At 38.6% G+C, this 12,171-nt stretch overlaps 1 protein-coding gene across 2 annotated transcripts in view; it reads right to left on the bottom strand.

Annotated features, from left to right (window-relative positions):
• LOC136886011 (ubiquitin-conjugating enzyme E2 G1) overlaps positions 1–12,171 on the bottom strand; it is a 65,615-nt gene that overhangs the window by 35,257 nt on the left and 18,187 nt on the right. For both annotated transcript variants that reach the window (XM_067158722.2, XM_067158723.2), the window contains exons 2-3: positions 5,764–5,866; positions 5,580–5,677 (exon numbers count right to left, since the gene is read on the bottom strand). In XM_067158722.2, the coding sequence (XP_067014823.1) occupies positions 5,580–5,677; positions 5,764–5,866 (201 nt within the window). The remainder of the gene's footprint in view (positions 1–5,579; positions 5,678–5,763; positions 5,867–12,171) is intronic.

Genomic DNA, 12,171 nt, shown 5'->3' with positions numbered 1-12,171 from the left:
AAGGAATTTTACAATTTTTTCCATATCCATAAATAGGCTATCACACGACAAATATTAGCTACACTTCACTAAGCACAATCAGGCTCTCTCTGCTTCAGCCATCTTGCTACTAACTAGCAAGTATAACTGAACATTCCTGAGGTTAACGGCAGTTCAGAAAGGCCTTTTCCCATAATAACGCAACTGTGGCGACGGCTCTGACCCGAGTTGGAAATCGCGTTTCTTTCAGAAAGGATGATAAATACAGTAACATTTTTCATGTCTAGGAAAAATGCGATTGTACTAAGCGGTAATGACGAAAATTCGTGACACGATAAGTGAGGTACTTTTTATTTAGATTTAATACAATGAGAATTGGGACTTTGAATTTACAACATGCTAAGCCGGAAAACGTATTAACGAGGAACGCACTAACGAGGTTTCACCGTATATGAAAACTGGTCCGGACACGCTTCATTTCCCTGTTAGAACTCATTTTCTACAACTCTACGTAGTACATTAATTCCGAGAAACACACAGGAACAGAACGTACCAGCTTGCTACATGAAACTCTTACATCAAATGTTCAAAACACTCTCCGTTAAAATCAATACATGCATCAACCCACTGTCACAGTGAATCCTGGATGCGCTAATATATCACTGATGTATGACAGGCACAGTCGCGAGTAAGACAAATGCGATTCACCCCACAGAGAGTACAAAATCAATCCCCTGCCTAGTTCAAACTACATGCAAAATTAATATGTGAATATAGCCATGGAACCTACAGTTTTAGGTGGATTCTAAACCATTGGGTCAAGACTTTTCATCTCAAAAATCCTTCAGGCATTGACTGTGATTAGAGGCCGCCCCGGTGAGAAGTCAGTGAGAAAGAATATCACTCGGCTATCAGGCCCAGAGAGGAAGAATTTAAAAAAAAAAAAAAAAAAAAAAAAAAACCTATCTGATTACATCACATCAACACTTTCTTTCAAATGTGTTTATTTAACCCTTACTCCTCGTGTGTTGGGGGAGGCCCGACATTACGATATTCCCTTTCCGGTCGTGTCAGGCGAGGCCCACCGCGACACTGTATCGCCCACCGCTCATCTGCCATCTCTTAGCCGACAAAATGCGCAATCCTATACTGTACTGCCATCTTTTATTTCAGCATAGAACTTTGTAACCACCAGATACTATGTGACAGTCAGTCAAAAATCAATTATTTAGATGGCAGTGTAGTCGTCAGCTATGTCCAGTACACTAACGCAAGCGAAGGCTCACATGACAGTAAGCAAACATGGACTCCATGTGCTCTCCTGGTCATATATACAGTATACTGTTTAACGTTGTATATGTCAGGTAATTGCACAAAACCCCAGTACCTTTGCACCTTTAATCCTTCCTTGTACCCTAAAGAATATTATCTAATAGCATTTGGCGGTGCCTACAAGTGAACGGTGATTGCTGGCTTTCGCACCGTAACACAATATGAGGCTGATGCTGACGGCTGGCGCAATTATAAATAAACAGATCTCAATTTCAAGGAATTGCCGTTTTCAGCAGTTTCAGGCTTCAAACCACTGCAAGGTATGAAACCAGAGACTGAATTAGAAGTTTTTAATTGTTTTTTACTGATAATTTGTTCAGTGCAATTACTAATGAAACGATAACGATGGTAATAATAATAAAATTGTAAAATAATTGGTCTTAAATTACACATATTGCTTTTTTTTTTGCTCCAGTGTAGCTTTTTGTAAACGTTTATAGTCTAAATACATCATTTAAGAGCAAGTGCTATTTCCAAAATAATGAAAGATGAATACAGGTCATATAAGATAAAGATTCGAATTTTAAATACAAGCAGTGGAGACAACACAAAGAACTTTAATTCAAGGGGTAAGGGTTAAGCGTTTGTGTGCTGATGATTGCTCCAAGAGCCGAAACATGTCCACTTTTGTTTGATAAATTATCTTCTTAGATTATAATATTGTGAATTGATTAGGTGATTAATCTATTTTTTTCTCAAGTTATATAGTCAATACAGACCAATATGAACATGATTACTTATATTTTGTTACTTAGGTGGCTCTAAACAATGAAGAACGACGGTTATAATGGAGACCTTAAAAAAAAGAGAGAGAGAGAGAGAGAGAGCAGGTCTGAAAATCTCTTTTGAGAAAACAGAATTTGAATCTGAACAGATGAGATGCAATCTCAGAAATGCCCTATTTAAAGGACCAAGAAATTCAAGTAGGTCCAAAATTTTATCTCCAAACACCCAAGAGAAAGCTGCCATTGATAGGGTGAGAAAAAAAAGAGATAGCATTCAGGCTGTCTCAAGACGTAAAAATCGAAATTTCCCTCCTATTGAGTCAAGTACCGACACTAGCATACCGCAGTCATGACAGAATGCCTATACGCAGCAACCAACTTCAATCAGAATGGGAATTTTGGAAACAGAGAAAAAAGGAAACAACATTCTTTGCAAGAATTCATGGGCCTAAGCTAGAGATGGATTCAAATTTCAAACGAGTTCCATGAACTGTTGAAGGAATATCAGAAGACTGATGTTATATAGACTGGGGACAGACAGGTTGGTGAACAAAGTTATCCTCCAAGAGAATTGAAACACACAACATTATGTATCTGGAGTTCCTTGTGGTTTGTCTGGTTTAAACAAAGACTCCCAGGAGCAGCGTAATACATGTAAATTGTACTCGGATGCTGGGAAATGTATGGCATAACCATGTAAATTCATATGATTGGATCACTTGCAAAATGTTGAAATATGAAAATAATATGTAATTTATTGTTCTTTATGAAGTTAATCCTCTCAAATGTGACTTAGAACTTAAGTAAACTTCCCTTCAAAGCATAACTTTTCTCAAAATACAAGTAACTTAAGTGGCTTCTGTGGATTAGTGGTAGTGTCAGCCTCCGGATCCAAGATAGCGATTCATAACCGGCAGAAGTAGTCTGATTTCTGAAGGGCTGAAAAATACCTGTTTGACACTCTACGTCATACGATGTCGGCATGTAAAAGATCTTTGGTGTCACAATTTGGTCTTTACCAAACAAAAGAAGAAATGAACTTCATAATCCATATTGTCAAACCTTGAGCACCTTTATAATACTTTTAAAAAATATATTGAAGGTATTGTAAACGTGGAGTTTAATCAAGCACTCTTTAAAACATTCATTAAAACTCAGCCACAGGTGCACAGGAGATATTAGGTTTACTCTCCCACTAGAGTAAAACGGAACTTCAAAACTGACAAACAGACGCCAGATGAAGTTATATAAAAATGTCTGCACACAGTAGCAGAGGCCATACGATTATCCTTTTGAGTTTGTTCGGGCCGCTTGAGGATCACAGTGCTCGTGTTTTATCTGTGTTGATGTTAGCCGCTTCTGGTGTTGGCTGCTGCTTTCTTCTTGGTGCCTTGAGCTTTTTTGTTGGCCCAGTAATCCTTCATTTTCTTGTTGAAATCTATCTTGCATTCCTCGGACCATTTCCCGGTCTCATTGTATTTAGCGTCTGTAAGGGACGTTAGGAAGGGTCTGGTTTTGACAGTTAAACGGTAGTTACTTCTGTTAATTATTATGACATCATTAATAAGTTCTTCTTTACCCTTGCTGGCTGCTTTGAAGATCTTACAGGAGTCCATTCTATACAGGTGTTCATAGAAAGCCAGCCGTCTCCTCCTGATAGCATCCATCAGGATTTTTGGTGTTTGGTTTGTACCATCACCTTCCATCTGATACGATCCTTGGTCCTAATATTTTTCTCAGGAACTTCCTTTCTTGTACTTTGAGGGCTCTTAGTGGGGTCTTCTTAGTTGGAAGTAGTCACTGTGCTGAGTACAGGACTGACAGTCTCACTATTGCATTATAGTATCTTAGTTTGCCATTCATCAATAGATTATGATCATTTACAAGTAATTTATATTGTAGGATAATGATAAATTTGTAACACTGGGGACGTCAGAGTTTTGGAAAAATGGGTTTTGCAGCAGAGGTTTCCTAGTGAAATACATTGTTAAGCTTCTCTTAGAAACAATCAGAATATACAATGCCAGCAACATTCTGACTTAATCTGCATCATTACGTGTCCACTTGCTCAACCTACGCAGTCCTATCTTGCGAGCCTCTTTAGCCAAAACACAGTCATGATACATATATATGTACAATACAAGTAATTCAAATGATCAAACATTATTTACAAGTTTGTTTGCATTCAGTCATAAGAGATGGAACTCGTTCAAGTTTGCTAACTGCATCAATTATTTCTTGCCATTCTTCATGAACAGGAGGCTGTGACACATGTTTAAAATTTCCCTCAATATCTTTGCTATCACTTGATTCAATTTCAAAATGACCACTTTCTCCATCACCACCTAGAATTACTTTCCAATGCGAGTCTGCTTTTCTCATCGTCCTTCAACACCGCCAAGGTGGCTACAGCTGATCCACATAAGCTGCCAGCACTTGAAAGAAGAGAGCAAAGAGTATAGAAATAATAAACGGCAAACAAAATTGCGAAGCACAGCAATGAAGTCGAGAAATAGAGCTGACGTGCCATCTACTGACAAATATTCATACTCAAACAGAAAATCAGATATTGCAGGGGGAAAAAATTGAAGTCGTCAGGCACGTTGTAGAGCACTATACACTGAGGATGACCTTAGTCATTGCATAAGCCTGAGAGGTTAATATGTTATAAGATGCCAAATATATAACGGACTATTGCCAATCAGAGCCATATAACAAACCCCATGGCGCAACAGCCCTGAAGGGCCTTGGCCTACAAAGTGACCGCTGCTCAGCCCGATGGCCTGCAGATTGAGGTGTCGAGTGGTCAGCACAACAAATCCTCTCAGCCGTTATTCTTGGCTTTCTAGACCGGGGCCGCTATCTCACTGACAGATAACTCCTCCATTGTAATCACGTAGGCTGAGAGGACCTCGAACCAGCCCTCAGGTCCCGGTAAAAATACCTGAACACGGGGCCTCCAGGTAAGAGGCAGGTATGCTACCCCTACACCATGGGGCCGGCGATTAGAGCCGTATGCAGCAGCAATATCCCTGGCTTCAAGAAGTACACCGTGAATTGCAAAAAAAGTGAAGACTGCAATGGAAGGTGGGGCAGAGTGAATTTTTAAGATGTAAGTCACAGGGTAAAGGATCTGAGAAAAGCGAAGGAGTTCTGCAGAAGAGTGGCTAAGAAGTAGACAGAGGCTGAATAATCTCTATCAGGAAAGGAAAATTCAAGGAAAAAAAACCACTTTAAAGACTGAACGAGAGGCTGTTCTGTCTCCGTAGTCCATATACAGATGTAAAAATAAAATTAAAAAGTAATAATTAACTTCTTCCAAAATTTAGTGTCCACAAAAGATATTACAATTATGTAATCACATATCTTGTGTTTCTCAAGAAACTGAAAATAGATAGTGAAATACCAAAAGAGAAAGAGTTCACTGAAAACATGACTTATTCAGTTTTACACTTGTTGAATTCCACAAACAAACAAAACAGAGCATATGGACCAATACCAAAACCATTCTATGAACACTAAAAACCAGTATCAACAACTCACTATTAGGATGCCATATTTCTGTTATGAACTTCATCCGAGGCGGCCGGAGTGGGTATTCCTTAGGGAAATGTAGTTGTGCTTTAAAAAAGCCACCCTCACTATAAAACAGACAAAAAACAAGAGACATGAATATTTCACTTATGGAATAAACAAGAATTTGACAAGCTGTATAATAAATACTTACTATAGGGTATCTGGGGGACCAATAATAAGCACTTCCCATCTGTATATATCGTTGTCATCTATCAAGCCAGCTGAAAACCCTTCCACAGGGTTCTTGTTCAATTCTATGAACAAAAGATCAAAGAGCATAAAGACCAATACCAAAAACCATTCTATAAACACTAAAAGCCAATATCAACAGCTCTACAAACACAACATAAAAGCCACAAGATCTAATATGAAGAAAGTTGTGCAAGGAAAAAACAATGTACAGTATGCAGCAAAACAAACGGCACTCAATGTCTCCGGAAACCAACCACTGCAATGACAACTGATGCAACAAGATGGAGCTACAGTCCACATCGCAAGGGAATCCTTTGCCCTTCTTTATCAACACTATGAAGATTGCTTAATTTCCCGTACCCTTTCCGCTCTCCAGATGCCCACATATGGGGCATGCTGAAAGTATCATTTTCCGGTAAGACGACCCTTCAAGGAATGTTCCCAAACTACGAGAAGAAGGTCTTTTTTGTGTCCTTGCAACAACCTCAGTTCATTGACATGTTCGGAAATCCACAGGAGCATTAGAACAATGTAAGACACGCGAGACTGCACATTTTGAAAATGAGATGTACCGACATAGACAGGTTTTGCTGTTGTTACTTTGCATGTTATAATGACATGTCTTAATATTCAGAACATGTTTGTAAATTCAGTATTGTTTGTTTTGCAGCATACTGTATAGGCCTATATGGAGATTCTATTAACTATTGTATTTGTTGAGATATAATGGATATTTTAATTACTTTTTTACACTTTGCTTTACATTGCACCGACAGTCTTATGGTGATAATAGGACAGGAAAAGGCTAGCGGTGTGAAAGAAGTGACTAGGGACTTAATTAAGCTACCAGCTGCCTGGTGTGAAAATGGTAAGCCATGGAAAACCATCTTCAGAAGGGCTGCTGAGAGTGCGATTCGAACCCACGACGTTCCGAATGCAAGCTGATAGCTGCATGACCCAAAATGCACAACCACTTGCTCAGTATATAATGGACAACTAGACAGCTTCTTTTTCTCATATCTACACTATGGAATCAAGTTCAGGTATCCTATATATCTCACGCTTCGATATATTCATCATCATGGGAGCCCTTCTGAAATTAGCTATCAAAATTACTTTATAACACAGCTAATATTAGTGTGTCAGACTCCAGTTCTCAAAATCACAGGTTCAGCCAGTCAGAGTTTTGAAAAGCGGCAAAAAAGTCCGCTTGGTCCTCGATGCCGTAGATGTCCAAGTGTAAAACATCTGACGAAACATTTAGTGTTTACCCAACAGAATTAATTAAATCTCAGCCACAGATCACTCAATCTGTTTCTCTGCCATCTGTTAAAAAAAATCATGTTCTGCCTGCCCATGGTAGATGAGGCCATACCATTATTACCACTATCACTATTAGAGCCCAGAAGTTAGGCAAAATGCTTTTTTTATTTGGGTGTTCATTTCAAAGTGTCAGAGACAAACTTGTTTCCATACTTTTGGGAACAGTAGGATCAGTTTTTATTTTGCTGTTTTTAGCTTCCGTTGCTTATTTGATACTTTATTCTTTTTTCGCCTCCTTTAGAGTGGTTGTGGATATTTTCTGCTGTTATTTATCGCACCCATAACCCTAAGAATTTACAGGGTACATTATACATTAAAATGAATCAATGGAAAGAAAAGAAAATATGATTCCAATGTACTGTGTTAATAATAAAGAAGACAATTTCATTTTAACTTTATAGATAAAAAATAACATTTACAGAAACAATATTTTAATATTAAACAAATCTCTACTGAAAACTCACTGCACAAGCTAAATATGGTTGAGAGGGTTGCCAGGTCCCGTTCCTGCTACCTAAAATTAAGTGGTGGTGGTGGTGGTTATCATTTAAAAAGGAAGAACACTAATCAGAAGGAAAATAGAAGAGGTCTGACACTTTGAAAAATGAAGGTATCAGCAAAAGAAAGGGCGTGAAAATGAAAAACTCCCCAAGCCTCGAAAACTTAATACCATCGGGGTCAGAAAAGAACAAGAGTTAAACAAGGGGGCTCGGGTATGAACGATAAGAGTGAGGAACCTGACACAAGTGGAAGAGACGTCAGACTCAGCTAGGGGAACCGTGGTCACAACCCACACTCCCAAGTTGAGAGGCGCTGGTCCCTCTTAGTCGCTTATTACAACTGGAGGGGATGTTAGTCTATCACCCCCACCCACAGGGGGATGTAAGATTAAGTAGTAAAATGTGATGGAGATGTGCATTACGTAGCTTTCATTAAACCACCCATTTTTTTCATAAATGCCTATTTCCCAAATTTTAACTACTTATTTGCCTGCCTATTTTAGCCAAAATAAATGCCTGAAACTTCCAGACTCTATTACTTTTGATATTAGCACATGTACTTAAACTGCTGCTATATTCCATCACCAACACACGTATAACAAAAGATGAAATAATTTTTAAGGTTGATACAGCATTTTTGACAAAGACAAACCCAATACCACAGTTTCTTCATCAGAGTTCCTAATGTCTTGGTTCTAGTCATACGAACATATTATATACTGTGTGAAGTTATCCTGGTAGTTTTTTTTTTTTTTGCCAGTGGTTTAACATCGCACTGACACGGCAAGGATGGTAAAGTAGTGGCGGTGGCTTTAATTAAGATGATCATTATGTTTCCTGTTCAAAAGGGGCCTAACACGTAGGTCATCAGCCCCTAATGGAAAGAGGTGAACGAAACTAAAGTTAAGACTTCAAAATGTATCCACTGACTAGCATCTAAAACGAATGATGAAAAAATGATCATGAAACAAAACATCCAGTGGATTCAATTCATAATGCCTTCATGATAATGCAATGATACTTATTATCAAAAGGGGTCCAAAATCCATGTCACCAACCCATTATAATGGCACTAATCACAAGCAACATAGACTGATGGCGTTTCTCGCATGGTGGTACTAATCACAGGTAACAAACCTATGGTGTTCCTCACATAATGGTATTACTCTCGGACAATGAAGACCTGTGGTTTTCATCACATAGTGATACTTATCACGGGCGCCAGCCAAACCCGTGGTGTTTCTCACATAGTGGTACTACTCATAGGTAACACAGACCCATTCTGAATACAGTGGAACCAACCAGTGGAATACATATGGCTTATCACAAATAACATCCAGACCTGTAGCGTTTCTCGCATAATGATACTGCTCCTATGTAACGTAGACCTACTATTGTTTTCCTCGCAAGGTGGTACCAGTCGCAAATAACGTCGACCCATAGTGTTCCGCACGTAATGGTACTAATCACAAGTATTCTCATGGCTCTAATTTCATCATACATTGGTTGCCCCTTTTAGTCGCCTCTTACGACAGGCAGGGGGTACCGTGGGTGTAGTCATCTGTGTCCCCCACCCACAGGGGGACTTTAATTAAGGTATAGCACCAGCATTTGCCTGGTGTGAAAATGGGGAAACCACAAAGAAACATTTTCAGGGCTGCTGACGGTGCGGTTCGAACCCAGAACTATGCGACCCTAACTGCACAACCAACTCGCTCGGTCCCTGGGTGTCAAATCTCCTTTTAACTGAACCAGCAATAATATTTTTTGTTGCAACAAAAGGGGACAGAGAGCTAACAGAAGAATGCAGAGGCACATAGTTCCTTCATATTAACTAGCGGTTGCAAGACAATGGATTCCAACCACACCATCGGCAACTTTGAAGATCTTCCCTGATTTATTATTCCAAACCAGGCAATTAACGGGACTGCATCCTAATTGAGGGGCTAGCTTCCCAATACAGTGCTGCGCAAAACCTGTCTATATCAGTGCTAAGATAAAATTTATCTTCTTCCTTCCTTTCCAGAAACCACCCCCCAATGGAGGTGAGCTGCATGTACCCTTAACCACATACCCAATCTTAAATTCCTGGCAGTATGGGGAATCAAATCTGGACCTCCGAGGACGGCAGCTAATAGTGCTGACCATTACACTGTGCTACAATAAACTACAAGGGTAAAAAGAAAGTTTGTTCAAATAAGCTAACAGACTGCAGTGAAACACATGCAGTGCAATGGGAAGAACTAGAGCACGAAGCTTTTACTTGAGGGGGGAACTGACAAGTGAAGCAAACGTTGAAAAACATTCTTTTTAGCTATATTGTAAAATTGCAGACTTATGATATAGTATCCTATACCTCGGGGGGAGGAGAGCATCTGAAATCAGCAATACGAAATGTGTGAGGGGAGACTGTGTTGCGAAGTATGGATGGCAATGACAGACACATTATCAAAGAGGGACGTTCGAGTACAAATTTATTATTTAACCATTATGGTTTGATTTCAATTTTGTCAGCATTGACTCAAATCTAATACACCACTGAAAGTCACTGTTAAAACCCTGCCTTGTCAATACTTTTGATGGTATAGTACTGTAAGGTAGAGTATAGATCTTGCAGGCTGTGATGTGAAGTGCTGATTGATAGCCATGACAGATCAGGGATACAGTGGTGCTGGAACGCAGTCCAAAACCTATTTGGAAAGGGGGAATGCAGTCTGAAACCCATTTCCCTGTTTTTTTCTTTTATAGCATGTTAATGTTTTAAACCTCCAGCAATGTTGCTAAGGCCCACAGCGAAGAACTTCCGTATCTAATCAGTACTGCCTACACTGCTTTATAAATCTCTGGAATGTGTGATACTAATTATTACTTCAAACTTCCAAGTATGACAGAACCTTTTATTTTTAAATTAATGGAAAAATTGAATAACATCTTCATTAAAGTTTTGCTATAGCTGTGGTGTGCAGTTTTCTTGCCCTTGTGATATTGCATTTTCTTCAAATAAACAGAGGTATTGAGACAAATACCTACAACTAATACAATTATCTTCCTGTTTTAATTGGCCCAAAACCCTTCTAAGAAACGGATGTCTCTTGAAAACAATTTGTTAGATGCAAATAAATTAATTATTAATTTGAGTTTCATTAATTGGAAGAAATATTTATGATCACTTCATTTCCCCAACGGGAAATTTGATACCATCTTTTCCCCATTATCTGCTTTGTCTTTTCTTCCCCAATTTACTGCAGGCTTACCTGAATATGGGCCAGGGAGGGGTGCACAATATCTATATTAAGTTCACAGACAAAAGAACATTCCTAATTTAATTGGGTTTTCACCTACCAGTGAAGTATGTTTTATAAAGAACTCCTGTCAAACTAGTAGAGAAAAGAAACACCAAACATGAACAAAAAAGGAGCAGCAAGTTAAAACAAGAAAGAGAAAGTAACAATGAAGGAGTAGCAGCAGCTCCACACACCTCCAAAATGAGTCTACATCACAATGACCTGACTAAGGTCATTCCCAAGTGATGAAATCAACAAGCCAAGCTCACTGAAGGTCAATAGCCTGCAGCAAAGCACACAGTCTGAAGAGTTAACACTTCTTCACAGAAAAGCCCAAAATAATGAACCAGCAGATCTGGGTTAAGAGCGCATGAATGGTACACAATTACTCAACTATTAAAGAGTGCACAAATGCTATCATATTCCCAGTAGGAAGGCTCCTTTTCTCTCCATTTCTGCTTGTATTTGCTTCCCCATTAATCTCTACTCATTCAGGAGCCTACCATCATCCCCCTCCACGTCCCCGTATTACCAGAACGAATAGGCCTACCCTCTTCCACATTTCTCACTCCTGGCTTCCTCTCACCCAAAGGTCCTTTTCTGTATGTATTCCAGCAATGTTTAATACTTTCTCTATCAACAAGAACTTAGATATCTTCCTATCGTATCCTTCCTTTTGTCATGATATTTCTCACTGTTATAAGCTATAAATTTTTGTTCTGTACTGAAGTGCAATAATAAGAAATAAATTGACAAGACCTTTTCAATACTATATATCAAGTGAGTGAAATATACAGTGCATGTAATGTCTGATCTAGAACAAACACTGACATGCTAAAGGAAGCAGGCAGACCATGGAAACAAAACAGTGGATAGGGAACAAATCACACTTACAGATTTACTTCATTGTCGGACGTCCTAACCCAACTTAAAGACAACAATATGACAAGATCACAACCATAATTTTTGTTGCTATATATATTTTAATGTTATAATATTATTCCTGCAACATCATCTTTACCTTATATACATATGTTTTAGTTATAATATAATTAGTTTAATTTTTACTTTTGGCTTAAGATGGCCACTAAGTGGCTGAAACTAGTCCCAAGACTTATGTAATATTATTTGATATATTGTATTGAAAAGATCAATTTGTTTCTTACATGATATTTCTCATATAAGTAACGTAATTTTCCTTTTTGTTCTTTCCTGTTTCTTCTCTTGTATTTAAGTGTGTTTTCCTTTGTTTATGTAATA

Source organism: Anabrus simplex, chromosome X, assembly GCF_040414725.1.
Source record: "Anabrus simplex isolate iqAnaSimp1 chromosome X, ASM4041472v1, whole genome shotgun sequence".
Taxonomy (NCBI): Eukaryota; Metazoa; Arthropoda; class Insecta; order Orthoptera; family Tettigoniidae; genus Anabrus; species Anabrus simplex.
This window is presented reverse-complemented; position numbering and strand designations above follow the sequence as displayed.